At 39.1% G+C, this 19,196-nt stretch overlaps 1 protein-coding gene across 1 annotated transcript in view; it reads left to right on the forward strand.

Annotated features, from left to right (window-relative positions):
* The window catches only part of LOC121504980 (neurexin-1-beta-like), a 311,753-nt gene that overhangs the window by 273,983 nt on the left and 18,574 nt on the right, over window positions 1-19,196 (forward strand). The window contains exons 6-7 of the mRNA XM_041780094.1: window positions 5,638-5,963; window positions 16,040-16,118. Coding sequence (XP_041636028.1) covers window positions 5,638-5,963; window positions 16,040-16,118 — 405 coding nt within the window. The remainder of the gene's footprint in view (window positions 1-5,637; window positions 5,964-16,039; window positions 16,119-19,196) is intronic.

A 19,196-nucleotide genomic window follows, 5' to 3' on the forward strand; every position in this document is an offset into this window, starting at 1 on the left:
GTGGCAGAACTTTCATACTATGCATTTAAAGGTATAGTGTGTAATATATAGCAGAAAAACTTTGTAAAAATTAAACATTTATACATTTGTTGAAACTGGTGTTCATTCACTTATTACATGAAAACAGTTACTGCATCAACTTAAGCCTTTAAGTGATACAGTGGTCAAAGAGGATCATCTTTCATAGACTCCACCATTCTGCTCTGTCATGTTCCTACAGTACCACATAAGGATTAACTAATGCTGCATTCCATTTACTTTGGTAATTGTATGTAGATGCTGGGAATAACATCATACCTGAAATGACTACTTTCCAGTTACTATGAATTTATAACTCAGAGTATTAAATTTCCTCAAGGTTTCCAAGTTAAGGGGGAATTCAGGATTACTTCTCCGACTGGCATCCTGGAAAGTTTGAGTTTTGAGAAGAACTGGAATGCAGAACAGTTATGAGTTTTCTTTTTTCCCACTGGTTTCCACTGAAAGTTGCATTATAATCTAGAATTGAGTTAAATGTTGCCAGTATTCCCAATTTTACATGCTGTACCTTTAACAAAAAGGTAGAACAATCTCAGTTACATGGAAACACTTTGGTTTTGTTGAGCTGGATCTTGAACTAGCAGATTTTGTTTCTGCCTCTCACAACAATAAGCCATATTTTTTTAAATATTTGAAATGTATACACAAAATGGTCTATGACCAAGCACTAAAGATACAAAGATACTAAGGTAAAGGTAAAAACTCCTTAAGTCCTGCAATCAATACAAATATGGCTTGTAAGGAAACGTTTTACAATGTAACCATCCATCCAACAAGCTCCCTGGACCATGGAGATATGAGAGGCTGCCAGTTTTTAGTGCCAGATGCCCACAAAAACAACACAACCTGTCACAGTCTTGCAGAATAACACACTTCTGCAACGCCTCCTCGCGCTGCACTCTCACTTGAGGAAAACCAGCAAGGGATGACATTCCAGCCAATGACGAGGCTAGCACTCGCAGCCAATCAAGGCTTAGGTCAGAGGGAGGGTTCCTATTGGCTGCTATAGTAGGTGCGCTTCCGCCTCTCAGCTCAGTGAAAAGTTGATACAATGGCGGAGTTACCAGCAGTGTTCGATCCTTTGGAGAATTTGTTCATACTGAGATGAACAGTTTTCTTACCTGTGATTCGGCCATTGATTTCAGTGGAAAAGCGGCGCAAAACCACTCCACGAGAGCTTTGCCACCGTCAGTATTTGATTCAGCGGACATGCACATTCGCAAGTAGGTATGTGAGAAGAGGGGCAGAGCTACGGAGCTCAAACAGGGAGAAGAACAGAAAGGGGGGAGTGGGGTTGATTATATACAGCTCTGATCGAATGTTACATACTCAGGCTTTAAATAATGGGGATCTCAATATCAGCCACAATACTTATGATTATAGTTTTTACCACAATGAAGCAGCCCTTTCAAGAAGAGTGACTGCAGCATGATGGAGTATAGATGATGGAGTTTGGCCTCAACTTCTCTGCACTGTGTCACCTTTAACTGGAGAGTGGGGGCCGACTGGGGCCGCTTGAAACAGGAGACCCTCAGGGCTGACAGTATGTATGTGTCCTCTGTTGAAGGACGCTGACAGGAGGAACCAGGGATACAGTGGGCTCGGGCTGTTCATGTGTATTTCCAAGTGTGATGCTCTTAGGTTTCCTGTACAGGAGCACAAGCATGATAGTTCTCTGGTATTTTCTCCTCACTGATGTCCACAATTTGACAATCTGTCCGTTTCCATTCCCTCCAACATCAAACATGCTTAGTGATAAGATAATAGAGTGAGACTCAGCTATTATGTCAACAGTGCATATGCCAGACATTAAGTCTCATCATTATGAAGTGAAGGGACGAGAGCTGGCTCCCTCGTGGGCCCTTGACGGGCCTAATGATCTGGTAATGGGATGACGCATGTAATGGTCTGTCTCAGAGGAATAGATTTATCTCTCCAGCATTTCCATAGAAAACTTGTAGATGAATGCTGGTATAGCTCAGCTGGTGGAGCTGACATCCTTCATACAGGGGCCACAATTGTCTCTTCAAAAGCAGGATCGACTGTCCTGGCGCTAGTCAGAGCATCAGTTGGAGACTGATACTTCACCAGTACAAATCCTCATAAGTAGAGGAATTCAAAAGACGAACATTTCACTAGTTTGTTTTCATCACACCACAATAATTGTGTGAGTATAAGTCTATGTCTAGGGATGCATGGTATTGAATTTTTGCCAATATCCGATATGCCGATACTTACAGATTCATTTTAGCTGATACAGATATCGATATTTAAGTATGTTTAACATAACTAAAGATTCACAATGAACACAATTTAAGTGGTAAGTGAGGAAGAAAAGAAACAACCTTTTTTTCTCAAAATACACTTTAAAATTTAAAGAGTGAGGATGAATAAAGAGAAGGATCTTAACTAACATATGTCTGTTGGTCCAGCCTAGAACTCCACTAATTTTTTAGTATATATGGCCAAATTTTACAGTTGATATATTCTGCCAAAATATCGGATGTAAGTAACAGCAGAAATTTTGACATCTGCCGATACCCATATCAGGCCAATAACATTTTGCATCCCTACCAATATCAGCTTAAATATCACTATATTATGCGTGGAAGTACTGTAATGACAGGGCTGAACGATTTGGGAAAATAATCTTATTACGATTTTTTTTAACCCAGTGCAATTATTCTTTAAGTTCCTCCTTTTATTTATTTTTCAACAAACACAAGAAATAAATCATTCTATATCATAACCAACACAATATTAGATTAAACTAGGGCCGAACAATTTTGAAAAAATACCTTTTTGTGATGATTTTGACTCATATTGCAAATTGGATGTGAATTGTATTGCAGGGAGTGATCATTTTCTCTGTCATTCTCATGTTTTTTTATAAGAAAAGTTCAAAAAAATAAGGAGAGTAGGATTTTGTTTGTAGACTATTCTAAAAAGTGGCACTTGAATGATTGCGTGATTATGTAATGCATACCATTTCTGCTGCAGTGAAAGTTTTCTGCGATTTGAAAATTGCAGCAGGCAATATTGCGATATAATCTAATTTTTGATTATTTTCCAGTCCTTTATAATGCTTACTGTTGTAGATTAATTGCACTGAGATTGGGCAATTTTAGAACCACAAATTTGAGTTGTAGACAAGAGTAGCCAGTGGTATCTGACCGTTCATTATGACCAACAACACCTGGAAAGGAGACTGAAAACAAACATGCTCTATTTACTACACTTAACTGTACATCGTACTTAAGCATTAAACATGAAAGTAATGCAAGTGCTCATTTAGATAAGATAGTTTATATACCTTATTACATCTACTCAGTACTATATACTCACCAGGTTTCTGATGCATGTCTAATATCTCTACATTTCTTTCTTCAGTCAGTCGTGGTTATCCCCTGCCTTATAGTTCTGGCTCGAAGCACGAACCTTATTCTTCTTTTGCTTCATCATTTGGGTCGAAAACGTTGGTGCGCACAACGCCCTGTGCTGTCAATGGTAGACATCTCTGATGAAACAAACTGAAGAAGTTGGAGAGAAAAATCAGACATGCTAGACTTTTTATCAGAGAAACATACCAGATCTGGTCTTGATTACCATTCATTATGACACACTATGGGATAAAACATTCCATTTTTGAAGCCAACCTGCTGTATCAGCTATGATTCTGTTTATAACAGAATAATCTACAATCTTAACTCGCCTGTAAAGTGAAACTTGTGTTGTTGAATAGACATGAAAATGTATGCAGATAAAAAAAAATTAGTTTACTCCTCACTTTACTTCAGTCCAGTAAAATTTTCCTCACTAATCAATTGAAATGACATTCAAGAAGTATGATTTTGGTTTAGTACATTTAGTCTCATTTAAAGTGAAATATGGAATGAAAAGGCATTATTCTGTGCATGCTATCCCTGATGGCAACTACTACTGTAGATTATGAATGATGTCTGACAACCTCTTGTATTATTTAGGTAACTTTTGGCTAAAAAGATAAAATCCAGGATGTTGATGCCAAAACATTTAACTATTTTGTAGAGTTAGAGTTGATGTCTTAAATTCAGCTCATTGTTTTACATCATAATGAACATGCAAGTGCACTATTAGGGATTAATTTTCTGATAGTTCCACCCACCTGAGTGCTACACATGTCAGAGTGAGTGCCCCCCTATAGGCCAAGAGTAAATCATAATTACAGTGATGAAGCACCCTTTCATCTCTTAATTGAAAACAAATGGGACCCTGGCTCGTCCCCTGTTTGTATTTGCTGATGGGTGGAAGTCTGTCTTTACTGGCTCTTACTCCCATCATCAAACAATGGCTGGATTCAAAAGAAATTCTCAGGATTCATTTGTTATCATTACACAAAACTGCACACAGAAGACACTGTCAGCAAATGACACTGGGTGCAGATGTGCCAACATATGTATAGGGAAGCTGCTGTAAAAGTCAGCAACAAATCTGCATTAATGCAACTGTATGAACGCACAGACTCACATCAGGACAGAGGGGTCTCTCATTTCATAGGTCTGTAGATGAACATCTCTAGAGAGTCTATATTTTTGCTCTCACATGCACGCATTAGTGTAGTGTCCATTTCACAAACAAACACAGTCCCTCTTTTCTTTCAAGGATTGATTTATCCATAAAAAACTCTATGTCTTCTTCCTCCTTCTCTTCCAAGTAATTACCTCATCTGGTCTGTTTTTATCCCATATTTTTACAACAGTCGCTAGCAACAGTACACCCCATCCTTTATGCTCTATTTCAGTCATACCCAATCACAATATGGGGTCAAAGTTGCATCAGTCCAAGCCTATCTTGGGATGTCCCCAGAGAGAGACAGGATGTAAATATGTGGTGAAAAAAGACATCAGCTGGGGAAAATACGAGGGGAAAAACTACACCTGTCAGCACTCCACCCCTTCACCACAAGTCCCAGTAACACATTAGTATTGGACCCTGGTTAAATGGTTGACCCTATCCTCCAGTCATCTATCTATCCATCCAGATGAATGATAATGACCGCAGAGAGGGGCGGCCCCTGCTGAATTAAACATTTCCTTCCAATGAGGATCTTATTTTCCTTCTCTGGATGGCAGATCAGGGCGAGATTTTTTTCCGCTGGCAGAGCTACTTTATCATTGTGCAGCTCAGGTGCACTGGAGGTCAATGACACAGGCTCAGCATTGTTCTAATATATTCCATCTCAGGGCAAATGAGATGCATTTTGCTGTGAACCCTCAGTCTTGGGGTCAAGCCGCAGCTGGCCCTGCAATTTATTTGACTGCCACATTCACGCTACCTTTCTGAGGAAGTGGCACGTGCCCAGCTCCATAATGGCTCCACCTGTGTAACCAGGGTCCAATCTCTCTAAAGTGTTGCGGGGGAAAATCCCATGTGATTGAAATAGTCCCTCTATCTCCTCTGTTTCACCCCATGACTGTGTATTACTTTGAGTTTCATGTGCAAGCTCACCAAGGGACCGTGACTGATTTGTATTCTGTGCCCTTTCTCTCTCTTTCCCTCCCTCTCTCTCTCCATGCTGTTTCCTCTCCATCTTCTTGGACACCTTCTCTCACAAACTAGGTCGCCAGCTGACTATCTTCAACAGCCAGGCGTTCATCAAAATTGGTGGTGGTGGAGAGAAGGGACGCCACTTCCAGGGCCAGATTTCAGGCCTGTACTACAACGGCCTGCAGGTGCTGAAACTGGCAGCCGAAGGCGACCCCAATGTCCAGACCCAGGGCAACCTGCGGCTGGTTGGTGATGTACCGTCGGTGCTCACTACTGACACCACCTCCACCACACCGCTGGCTGATATGTCCACCACAATAATGGAGACAACCACCACTATGGCCACAACCACCACCCGCAAACAGCGCTCACCCACCATGAAGAACAGTGTCACACAGGTAAGCACTCCAAAGATCATAATCAGAATGTGTTGGACCAGACTCGAGTTTAGCATCAACTGAGTTGTAACAGGCAACTACATACAGTGGGGTTGGTATAAAATGTTCTGTAAAGTGCTCAAACAAACAGCAAATAGCGAGATCTTACTAAATACAAAATCCAGTGTATAACCAACAGGTTGTTACTTTGTTTGCCATCTAAATGCAACCAATATGGCTGTGTAAAATACTGATACATGTGCCATCAGAACTACACATGCGGTCGCTACCATCTCTAAGAGCACATGCTTTGACATGACTGAAAACCCACTGCATAATCTGGATTGTGAGTCCCCCCAGTGTATACCGGTGGTCTATTGTTGATGTATCCTAAAGGGGAAAGGTTTGGGCCTTCTTCTTGTGTGTACGTTTCCATTTTGTTCAGTAGAGTCCACAACTTGCAGTTGGACCATCTGTTTTCACCATATGGCGTTTGTGCCACCAGTGATAATTTTTTCAGCTAAAACAGAATAAAAACATTAGTCAACAAGCTTTTCTGATAAAGAAGAATAGACTAAGATTAGCATAAAAAAATGTTTGAAGATAAAAACTCCAACAAAGTTACTTTCATATAGGAGAAAAAAGCAAGACTACAATGTAATTTCCTTTTTGTCTTCCATTACAAATCTGATATTTCTCTTCTGTGTGAATAATCAGTAGTGTATTTCAAAATGTAAAGTATTGATGTTAATTTGAGTGATTTACAGTTATATCAACTTTATTATCTGGTTCATCAAATTAGTTCAAAGAAAATAATTAAAGGTTCAAATTTAAGGACTTTTTATTGACTTCAACTGGACTAAAATTCTTTTGAGTTTTAGTTGACTAAAACTAGACTACATTATGTGAAAATGACTAAAATGTGACAAACCTGAAGGCATTTTAATTTAAGGACTAAGACTAAAATTAAATTCAAAACAGCCGCCAAAATTAACACTGATAACAGGCAGTTGAAATCTCAGCCTCCGGTGATTGCTGTGACTCACAACCTGCAAGTTGTTTTACCCTCCTCCACCCGTCCCTTTTTGTCCTTACGGAGGAGTCTTTTCAATCACACCAGCGCTTCACATGGTTCATTCTTTAAATGCAGGGTTATGACATAACAAGGGGGAAAATTGTTAAAAAATGGTGCCAAACTCACTGGCAGTGGGGATGAATCTCAGTTGCATTGGGCCATGTTTAGTGTGTGACAGTGGAAACTGCATGCACTTGCAGTTACAACATTGCAAGTCTTAGCACTGCATACTTGTTGACAAATTGCCCCAGTATCTAAGCCATAGCCACCTTTAAAGATGAAAAATACAGGCATTAAAAGTACAGCCCATTTAAGCAGCCATCACTACAGATATTTAAAGACGCAGGTTACCACAAACTTTTTTGGAGTGCTGGTTTGGCTGAAAATACTTCTTAATTTATAGTTTTTAGGCTGCATTATCAGTGTGAATGCCTTGAGGCCAAAAAGAGATCAGGAAAGTGGTGGTCACCATCGAACACTTAATGGAGCTATTGCACAATTTTATTTTATTTTTTCAAAAGGCACGTTTACTTTAAAAAACATGTAGAAGACAAACATAGTGGTGTACTGCATGCTATATGCAGGTGTGCATAGGATATCCACTTATTTCTTGTTGTCAATATATCCACCTTTGTACCCTTACACCCCTGCAAATATATAATCTACCTTTTTTCTGAAAAGCATGGTTTATTCACAGTCCTAGAAGGTCAGAGCATCGTCTCTGACTGATAGGTCCACAGATTTCCGCTGTGGTCTGTTACTATTGAAGTTAATGGTTGTGGGAAAAGTGGGCGATAAATGTTGAGCTCTGTGGTCGGGACAGATGGCATCCCATTCATAACAGAGTACCTGATCAGCAAGTTTAAAAAATTTTAAAAATTCACTTGAACTAGATGGTTTCAACCCGTAGAGGGCAGTTGTTTGCACGTTTTACCACAAAGTTTTGTACCATAACTTATCAATGGTGCTACTAAATCACTATAAATATATATATATATATATATTTTTTTATAGCTGATTAAGTGGACTAAGGGTTTAGATACTCCTTAACCTGACTTTGTAAAGTTAATTTGATATCCTAAATCGCTGAAAAAATATTTGTATGATTAAACTGCACAGCCAGGTTACCAAACAGCCTTCATTGGGTGAAAATATTTCTAAAGAAATGATACATATTAGCCACAAGGTTGAACAGTGAAAAGCCTAGGCACAGTGTTTAGAGCTTTTCTTCATAGAGCTCAGCCACATTCAGACCTTCAATCAGCACACTGAGAAGGAGTTGCATCACATTTTGTCTCATTAGACAAAATCAACACTCCACTTACGATTTGTTCCTCAAAGTTATGGCTCACTTAACTCCAAATGTGGTAGGATGTTGGAAAGTACAGCACATTATAACAACAAAGGCTGAATGCAAAAGGAATGGTAACAACTTTGGGTGCCACAAGCGTATATTTATGACTTTTCTATATACATCTGTAAAAGGCCATGATTGATGGTCTGATGTGCTAAGTGCAGTCATCATCATAATGGTAAACAACAATTAGCAAACAGTAGGGGAGAACATCTGCTTGAATACTGGTAGAAGGCTGAGGCGGGTCACCCTGCCCCTCATACAAAGACCTAATAACAGACTGCATGTGTTCCTGAGGCGATATGCTGCAACTCAGGTGCTATATCATTTCCCACAAGCTGTGTGCTGTGCAGAAAGGCCTCTCTGCATTTTATTTTTAAGACACTGCTTTCCAGGTCTGTACAGGAAGAGATAAAAACGTGGTATTTGGCTATTTTCTCAATAAAGTTTTACATTATTCAGAGTTACAGAGCTGGCCAGCAAGACATGACTAACCAAGTAGAGTTCTGTTTTTGTACCAGAAATAGTGAATGTATATATTTCCTTAATATTTCAAATATATTGAAGATTTTAACCAAAGAAATATATTTTCCCCATTCTTGATGTTATACGGTACTAATGCCAGACAGTGGCTATTGCACATCCCCTTTTTAGATTGGGCATGAGACACACTATTGGCAGTGCCATGGCTTAATTTTCATTTGTGTGCATGTTGATCAGTCAGGGCTTCCAGACTGCCTGCATGAGCACCTGGTACACATGCAGAGAATCAAGAGAGTAGAAAGTTCCCCTATTTTCCCTAGGCTAAATCATGTCTTGGCTAAAAAGACAGGAAAATAATAAATAGTGAGCCATATTTACCATGTTTTAACAGATACACAGGTCACATGTTCTGTGTTTTTTCATGATCCCGAAGCGGAAATGAATCAGTCAACATTTTTTTTCCTGAACTTCAACTCTTGGTGGAGCGTTCTGTGTCCTCATAAGTAGAACATGATTACTTCTGGTTTAGTGTTTTAAAATAAAAGCTTGTTTTAGTATTTTTGTAAAGGAACTCACCTCATCAGTACATAATAATTTTAATACTGGCCACTGTGTCCAGTCTCGAGTTCAGGCAGAGAATCTAACAGCGTGTGGTAAATTTATGTGATGTAGGTCAGCATGATTGACAGAATCTGCTTGATTATACTGATTCTTTTCTTAACCCTCAAGCCACGAGCAATGCAGCACAATGATGTACAGTTTTGCACCCATTATCTCCCCTGCCACTCGGAACAAGGAAAGATGCAGATGACAAGGTACCAGGAGTGTCGGACAGGAGGATTTTATCGATTTTCTTCCATTTTTGTCTCTTAAAAGAGCTTATTTGCTTGTTTTATAAAGTGGAGATAGTTGTGTATTAATAATAAAAACTTTGACTCAATCTAAAACGCTTGTCAATACAAAGCACCACACTTCAGGTTCTCAACATTTGAAGTAAAACTTTTACATGTCGTTTTTTTTTACAAGGGGGAAACTGAATTTCATTAATTAAATATTTGATGGATGCAGCATAGAAAGCCAGGGTAAGATGCTTTGCTATGTGACACTGGCATAGGCATGAGCTCTATGGTTTCCACAAAAAAGTAGCCAAGAACAGTCTGCAAACTATGCATGCTCGTCTTTAACATCCACGATCAGCAGATTTTGATTATACCAGTTTATTCTTGTCCCTGTATCCTCATCTTAAACCTTATCAGATCCCATCCTTTAGAAGCCCCATCTGTCTAATGTTTTTAATAAAGAGGCAGAGCAAATACAAGTGAAGTTGAGGTGAAACTGTTGAGAGCAGGAGTGTTCAATTCATGCCACTTTGTGTTTCAAACACCCAGTTCAAAGAAAATTGAGTTCACCTTCCCTTCATTTGTTTCTTCCTTTTTGTACAATTAGAAAAAGTCCCATAATTAGTCTCCCGTAGGCTTGTCAAATTAGCGCTCTGATGCCAGCTGACAGAAGATTAAAAGGTGTTCGTGTTAGCAAATGTTCTCACAGCCTCTTTTCCTTCAGCTGATGCACTCTTGTAAATACAAGCTGTGAAAGATTTTTAGGATTAGAAGGTCAGTGAAAACTTCTCCACAGACGCCGTCCCCAGTGCTCCCAGTTGGCATGAATTATTCAGATGTGTGTGGCCCGGTGTTTTTGTGCCTTCTCTCTAAACAGGAGATCAATGAAATCTGACTCCATGATGTCAGACGTAGCCACCCGCTCGATTCAATATCACATCCCTGGTCCGGAGACCTCATGGCGGACACGTTCTTTCCTATTCAACATATTATGAGCTTGCATAGCTGCAGTCTGTGATGTGGAATTGGCAGCCATAGACGGGCTGGTTTGATAAATTATCTGGAACCATTTTAGGATAGCAAAAGAGCTCTGAGTGCTTCTCCCAAGCCTTGATGTGAACTGCAGTCGCTGAAATTTATGTTTGGCTATAAAGAAGCCGAGTTCCTCCTTTTTAAAGGGCGTTTCATTGCTAAGAATCTATTTTTCAGATCATGTACAGGCTTTTTAACAGCCTTCTCTTTTTTATTATTATTGTGTATGTAGCTGAACGCAATGTATAACGTCACTACAGCCTAATATAGCATCAAGGATATGTGTCAGAGAATGAGCTGACATTACCAATGAGTCAACCATCCACGCATTTTAATGATGAAATAGGAAATATTTTGCCAAACACACTAAAACATTAAAGCCTTATTGGGGCATTCAGTTGGCGGACATTATCGATAATTTACACAGATGCTCCCGGTGTAGATGATGTTTTATTTTTGAATTTGTTCTTGTTTGTTGTTGTTGAAGGCTTAACAAGCTCGTCTGCTATCTCAGACAGACAAAAAACACCCAACAGACGTGGCTCAGTGAGGCTGAGGGAGAAGAGCAACATGATCTAAAATCGTAAGAGACAATTGTAGTGGAGTAAAATAAAGCAAACAGTCATTATGGGTTGAGGATAACATTGATTTTGAACAGCTGAGATGCAGCAGACAGGGTGTGAAATCTTTCATATTTGCACTTCTAAATACTCAGCGTCTGGTGCCTCTATCCTGGGAGAAACCCGGCGGTACACAGGAAGTGTAGCTGTTTGCTTTCTTTATTTATGGCAGCAGCAGCAGTTTGGAATAAACAGACTAAAATGGGTATTTAGCATGAAGCAGCTGGTGAGCATCATAGCTGAGGAGAGCAGGAGGAGTATGTCATTAATTAGAACTCAGCACTCAATTCAGAGCAGGGGGAACCAGCATGAATAGCTAAAAACTGAGCAGCACATATGCAGCAGTAGTATACAGAAAATAAACTGTTTAAGACAATAAAATTCAGTTTTTAAAGGCAGTTACTTAAAAATTCAAACTACACCACTTTTACTATGAACTATTGTGTTGTGTGGTGTTAAGGTGTAATAAGGCTTAAACACACAGTATGTAAATTCTGCTGACAGGAGCTCTTAAAAAAAACAATAACAAAAGATGACAAGTAGAGACAAGCAGCTCAGCTCTGCCCACCTCTGTTTATTTCTTGGGTTTTAATAGAGGACTCTGTATTAAAAACTGCACTTCATAAGCTATATTTACTGAATAGCAGGGGTGTAATGGTTTCCTGAACGTTCTAGTACAGGTTCACTTCTTCGGTTATGAAAAAAAAAAAAAAAAAAAAAAAGGACGCTGTCCCAGTTTTTTAATTTTAGGTTTTCCTCATTTATCATTATTGTTATTTAGACATAATTGCGTGAGTTTGTAGGCCTACAGTCTGTTATGAATTAAATATGAGACAAAAAGCAAAAAGCAAAGAAAATTTTGCAAAATAAAAACCAACACAGATAAATGGCCTAGCATCTGCTTATTTGAAAATATACTACTGTCACATATTTGTCAGTAAACAGCCGCTTCCACAGGATGGTACAACAAAGCCAGACCAGAGCATAGCCTTTAAAACGTGTAAGCATTGGTAATGTCTTCAACCCTCTCTGCTTTCACAGAGATGAGAGGGAGAAAAGGCCAGCAGGTCTCCCTGCTCCACTGGTTTAGCTTTGGGAGGCAACTTTACCTCTTTGTGTGTCGTGTCAGCTTCTTCCTCTTCTTTATCGGCTGTTTAGTAGCACTTAGAAACCAGTTACGAGTGTTACTTCCACTGTGATTGGCAAGCAAATACTGTTATTTTTTTGTTTTGTTTTTTTAATGGTCCAGACCAGTGCTGCACTTGGTTGGGCAGATTTGTCATGTGACTACATGCACCAAACCATGAACAACACCACCCACCCACCCACCCCGAAAGGTCCTGGTTCAGAACATATACAGTTACTCCCCAGCTAAATAGTAAACAATGGTTGATTTTAGCAGAGAAATCCGTTCTATTAACTGAGGCATTCAGAGTAAGTCATGTAGCATCACTGAAAATCCAAGGCTTTCTGTGAGAATTTGCACCTGTGTAGGTTTGGGACTTATTTACATTGATGCTCAGAGGACACTTAGTAAAATGCTGCCCGAAAACTCAATCAAGTCTTTAAAAATAAGCCCTTCAGAGCTCCTTCTTTTTCAAGGTGCTGGTTTAGTAAGATTGCTTGGCTAACAGGATGGAACATGTTTAATTCTTTTACTTGGTTTTTCCTGTCAACTTTTTCAAACATTTGAATCAGACAGACTGGATTCAGACAGGTTTTACTGATTTAAAGCACTTTTATGAGAAAGATAAGAATAATGTTCTAATAAAAATAATAATTTGTTCACAGTTTCTATCTGTTGATAGACCATACATACATAATACAGAAAATTCTGATTGTTATAGCTCAGTGAAAAAAATGCACCAGCCGCTACTGTTGTATTTTTTCTAATCATATGCTATACTCTAATCACACTATGTAAAAACAAGGGACTAAAAATCTTTAACTGGAATGATTTCAATCAAAATGTAAAATTTTGCTCATGTAGCTGCACACAGACCCATTTAAAGTGATGAAAATGTGTTTTAAATTAACCTTAGCATCAAAAAACATGAGGCATGGGCACATAGTTCAAAGGGGAATCACTGCCTAACTGGATTCACCCATGTACTTCCATTAATATGTTAATGTATAGTTAATAATCCATCGCAAAGAGCCTGTGGAGTAATTTTGTCCCAAGCAAACATACTAATAATATTATAAATATCAGGATATGCAAAGCTAACAGGAACTATGGAGCACTAATGAATATCAGCAGAACCCTCCTACATACAGCCGACACAGGTCGGGTTGGTGGAGAGCAAGCGAGCGGAAACCCAAATTTCAATTTCTCCAACTGCTCAGAGCTACCCACCATGCTTCAGCTTTGATCATAGTGGAATAATGCGCTTTGATGCTTAGAATAAAAGATCGACCTTTTGATGTGTGTGGGATTTTTTTCCCCTTTTCCTCACCCTTGATACTCAGGGTTTCCATGAAACAGTTGAAGTCATTGCTCGTCTCGCTCTGACCCAAATTTGGTGTTCGGGATGTTATAAAACTAAGATCATAACGCTGCACCAGTGCTCTCCCAGGTGTTTGTGATCTCTCTCTCTGATTCGTCAGGATGGGCTCCAGTATTAAGAAGTCATCTACTCATGGATGGGTTGTGATGAGGAAAGTTCCAGTCAGGTTGAAGTGAAGTTAGTAGCTTCTCCTGCACACTGGGTTAGTGGGCCTCATGTGACAGATTTCCAACTGAAAAATGACGCTGATGCTGCAGGATGATTAGATGTTGGAGGGGATCACTGTGAATTGGGGTTTACAAGTGTGTCACAGATGTTGCTCTAAATTACAACAGTGATAACTCCAGGAGGGCCAAACACTCCTCTGACATTCACTCAGCAAGACGTCGGATTATTACAGCAATTTTTTCAGTTATGGCAGCCGGTGCACTCTCCGATGGGCGTTTATTGGTGTCCTCGGTAGCTTAATTTAAAGAAGTGCATGCTTTAAAGTATTCATTATGTACTGTTTCACATGGAGTCAGGGGAAGCGGAGCAGCTGATTGCATGGATGGAATAGAAATTTAAGTGCATGTTTGATGGAGATGTTGCTGGGAAACTGAAGAATCAGCATCATTAGGCCCATTTGACAGAGCCAGGTGATGTGAACACTCACTCCTACTCACTCCATGTAATTAATAAATGATCACTTCCCCGGCTGTGGATTATTAACAGAGAGAAAACGCTGAGCGGCAGTGTGGCGCTAGAATCAATTAGGCTGATAAAAGCCCCCCATTTTCTATCGAGTGACCCCATCTTGAATAACAACCAGAGGCTGAGAAGAGGCTGAGAGGAGGGGTCTGGTTGTCTAGACGTGCAGCTGTGTGAGTCATGGCGGACAAACCTTGGCGGCTACATTAGAAGCACCTTGTCAGGTTTAATCTGTTTTTATCCAGAGACCCTGCTGCTGTGCCCGCTGTACTTTTACACTCTGCACAAAGTGAGTTCACATCCTGTTCTTTGTTTATCACATGGAAAAGAGAAAAGAGTACTCCAAGGGTCTAGATAGAGACGCCTCTACTAAATGGATAACGCATTATTAATGAGGAGTCCTACTTATGTTATTTGTGAGTTTATAAACATACACTAGCAGGGAAAAAAACACTGATTACAGATTGAGTGGCTGGTAAATAAACATTCTGAGCTTTTGAGAAAGTGTTAGCATAAAAGAAGTGTTGGATCAAAAGAATGGTACTGCAATCAGCTAAATAGTTATTTAAACACTATATCAGTATTCCTAACTTTCAGTTACATGACAGTGGGAAGGTTTAGAGGGCAAAAGGAAGCTTAAGACAGTGGCAGCTGCTGTTATAGACAATGTGGCGCTGCAGCACCAGGCAATTTTATCCCCATTTCTTGAAAATGATGCATGTTTACATCTCCTGAGACCAGCATAAAAACATAAATGTTAATTTAAACTGCAAGTTTCAGTCAATTAAAATTCAATTACAGCGCCTGGAACTCTGAAAAAATATGCATACATGGTTTTATTTTTAAACAACTATAGACATAAGGTGAGATTTATACTGAAATCAAATTATTTTTTGTAATCCTTAAGATTTATTCTGCACACGACTATTGTTGTATGCACACAGCTGTGAACAACAATGCTTTAACCACCTCCAGACAGTGGGGGTACCCAGGTCTGGTACCATTATTTTGGGTTGTGTGCTCTAAAATGAACCATAAGCTGAGTAAAAACATAAAGTTTCCTGATACAGATATAAATACATATACAGTAAAAGTAATAATTAAATGATAGTTGTGCAACAGTGCAGTCAGAGTCTGACTTTTACACCCACGTGATGGAGGATGCCAACTTAAATAGATGAGCTACACCTCTTTGATTTCCTTGTGTTTGCTCAGATGGAGCTTCCCCCAAACTTCAAATCTCTGCTTATATAAATACACAGCGGTGGGACTCACAAAGCACTCCCAATCCATATTTTCAGTAAATACACTACTTAAAAAAAACCCTCTCAACAAAATAGCTTCATATTGTAGCTAAAAAAAAGACTTTTCACCCTACAGCTGTTATTTTGTATCACCTCTGCTGAGGGTCTCAGGATGGTTCTTGATGTTCTGTGTGTGTGTGTGTGTGTGTGTGGCCTGACTTCTTGTCCTCTGTTTTTGTTTCTCTCCTTTCAGAATGCGGATGACCTCTTGGTAGCATCAGCTGAATGTCCTAGTGATGACGAAGATTTGGAGGAGTGTGAGCCTGGAAATGGTGAGTCAACTCAGGGAGTTCTGTCTTCATAGCACTCAGTGAAAAAACAAAGTGCAGCTCAGAAACTAAAGTAGATATAACCCTTACTCCACTTTTATGACACTTTTTGACTGCGCCTCCCTCTGTCTGCAGCTCTGATTGGCCAGATGTGCACCCTTTCTATTGGTTATCAAAGCAGCAGGCAGGCAGCTGCACCATTGTCCATCAATTGCTCAGTCGAGTGGTAGTATCTGGCACTTAGCCAGCTGTTGCACCGATCTCCTGCCTCGATTTTTACAAGGCAGGACAGTTTCCACGTGGCATCGCAGCTTGTTCAGCGTGGCACACAGCTGTAGCGTGGCAGGCCCAGTGGCTGAGACGCTGTGAGTGTGAACAGCGGGTCAGCTAATGTTCTGACACCCTGACAGGAGGGGGAAGTTAAAGGCCATGTGCTTTTACTCCCTGTCGCTGCGGTTTCTTACTCTATTAAGCTGACCTTCTGTAAAGACTACCAAGAACCATGTTACTGTAAAAAAGGTGGGATTTAAATCAAAGCTTTGTCTTCTCTACAAGGTTTGCAGACTTACATTTAATGGCATTTTCTTTGGAAAGATCTTGTCTGACAAGACATTTGTAATTAAATAGTATTAAAATTTTAATTAGCTGGTGTGGATTGGATTAAAGCCACAGCTGACCCATCGTCAAGCTCTGCCTTACTTGGTTGTTACTTGGCTGAGAAAATTCTGACACCAGGCTTCTTCCTATTTTAAATACCCTGTGATATAGCCAACTTTTTTGTATTTCAAAAGTTTGATTCTCTATGAACTTGGCCGCATTGAAAGAATAAAGATAACTCTACTGTAGAATGTAGGTTATTTCAAAAGATCAACAACTTGTAAAATCATCTAATGATGCTAGTGATGTCCACTAATGTAGTTGTTCTTCAGCGGCACATCATCAAAGTGCTTGTTTTGCAATAACAGACAAAAATATGTTTTACACTTCAGACTACTTTACTAGACCAGCTTTAATGTTGTGTTGTAAGTTGATTTATGGGAACACCAATGAAACATTATGCTAGTATTACTAGTAATATAAAGGGTTGGGTATCATTTGGGTTTTTCCTGATACTGGTGCTTTTTAGAGAAAAAAAGCTGAATTAAAGCTGTCTTGACATTGTAAAAAAAAAAATTGCAGAAATATCTGTAAGTGATGCTAGTCAGACATCAGTTAGAAAAGGAAACTGGTGAGAATGAACATATAAACCACTAAATGAAGTATCAATATCATTATTGCAATGTGGTCCAGTAGGTATCAGATGTGTTGGTGCCGATACAATGTCTGTACCAGATTTTGATACTGATTCCTAGTAATATATGAGACAGTATAGCTCCTCAACATGATCACATTGTCTATCGTCAAGATTGAAATATTTTCGCTTACCTTCAAGCATATGGAAGTACTCTTTGTGATTGTTGATGGGTTGAACTGCCAGTGTGGTTGTACAGTCAAATCCAAAGAAGGCATTTTTCCTGATTAACCTTTGTTGTAGGAAAGGAGATTTTAAATGCTTCTGGATTACGATGGGGTTATCTTAAAGACACCTCGACCTTTAAACCATGATGAAGTAAAAATTAAGACCACAATTTTACTGAGACGCACTAAAATGAATTAGCTTAGGTTAAAGTGTGTCTTACCATAAGTAATCCTACATCAGTTGCTACAAGAGGGGGCTTCCTGATTCAGCAGACCAGTCTTAGAGCGAGTGAAGGCACTGGCATTTGCAACAGACCTGTTGTAACACTAATCCAACTGTAAAAAAAAAAAACGTGAAAAATCCTTACAATGGTGAATTGTGTAACACAGAACATGTACAATAAACAACATATTATAGCATCTATACAGTCCCTGATATGCAGATGTTTGAAAACAACCTGAGGAAATTAGCACTGGGAGCTACAATGTGATATGCTGTATTGAATGGAAACATTCAGTATAAACACCGCTGTTAGACAGTAGTTTTCACCCAGAAAATCAAAATTTTTCAGCAAGGAATGTAATCAATGATACAACAGGTAGAATGTTAGCAGAGCTAGCAGAGGCAGCACTAAGGATGAAACAGTTCAAGGTTACGGTAATAACTGTGATAAGATTTCCTAATGGCCATCATACAAGTCCAATTTTGAAAACCATTACAACCATTTGCCATAACTGTGCTGGCACTATCCCTGCAAATAATGTTGAGACAGCATGCTATGTGTTTTTTACTTAGGAAAAAAGCACACAAGTAACCCAGGAACATGAGGAAAAACTTTTAGCAACAGGAAACATCACCATCTTTCTCCTCTACTGCTACCACAGCACATACTTTCAACTGTCAGCTTGAAAAAAATCAACTCCAAACTGTGGGAGTAACATGCAACCACTGACTTTAGCTGCTTCTGATCTGCTCAAATCGCTGTGAAAATGCTCCCAAACTTTGTTGCAAGTCCAGTTAGTCAAAAATATTAATCCAACCTTGAAATTGGCAGAGTAGATGTAGATTAGCAGACATAACAAGCTAAAATAGGGTTACATTTTTGACTTTACCTCCTCTGTAAGAATATAAACATTTTGTCTTTCCAAAAATAAAGAAGTCAGAAAAATCAGTAGAACTATTGATAAGGAGCTTTAGCTTGGAAAAATGACTTGTATATCTGTAGCTTTTTTTTTTCATTTGCAGCTTGATAGTTTTCAGTCATTTAAAGTATAAAAATACAGATGTGTCATTTAAGCATGTGGGATCAGAATAGTATCAAAATATTGTGACAAACCTTAGTGCACATTCAATAAAGTTGTAATGTTTACTTTTAAAATGTTAAGATTTTCATGTTCAACCAAAAAAGTGCATAGTGCTCTGTGCCAATAATTCTATTTTTTAAGTATTAAATTGGTGTAGTGACTTCATGACATATAGGTTCTTTTTAAACATTTTCAGCAAATTCTAACAATACCATAATATTACTGATAACTGTGATATTTTAAATCACGACAATCACGATCTGAAATTTTAACATTATCACATCTCTTGGCAGCACTTTTGCTCACTACACTAGTGGC

The sequence above is a fragment of the Cheilinus undulatus genome, linkage group 22 (genome assembly GCF_018320785.1).
Source record: "Cheilinus undulatus linkage group 22, ASM1832078v1, whole genome shotgun sequence".
Lineage (NCBI taxonomy): Eukaryota > Metazoa > Chordata > Actinopteri > Labriformes > Labridae > Cheilinus > Cheilinus undulatus.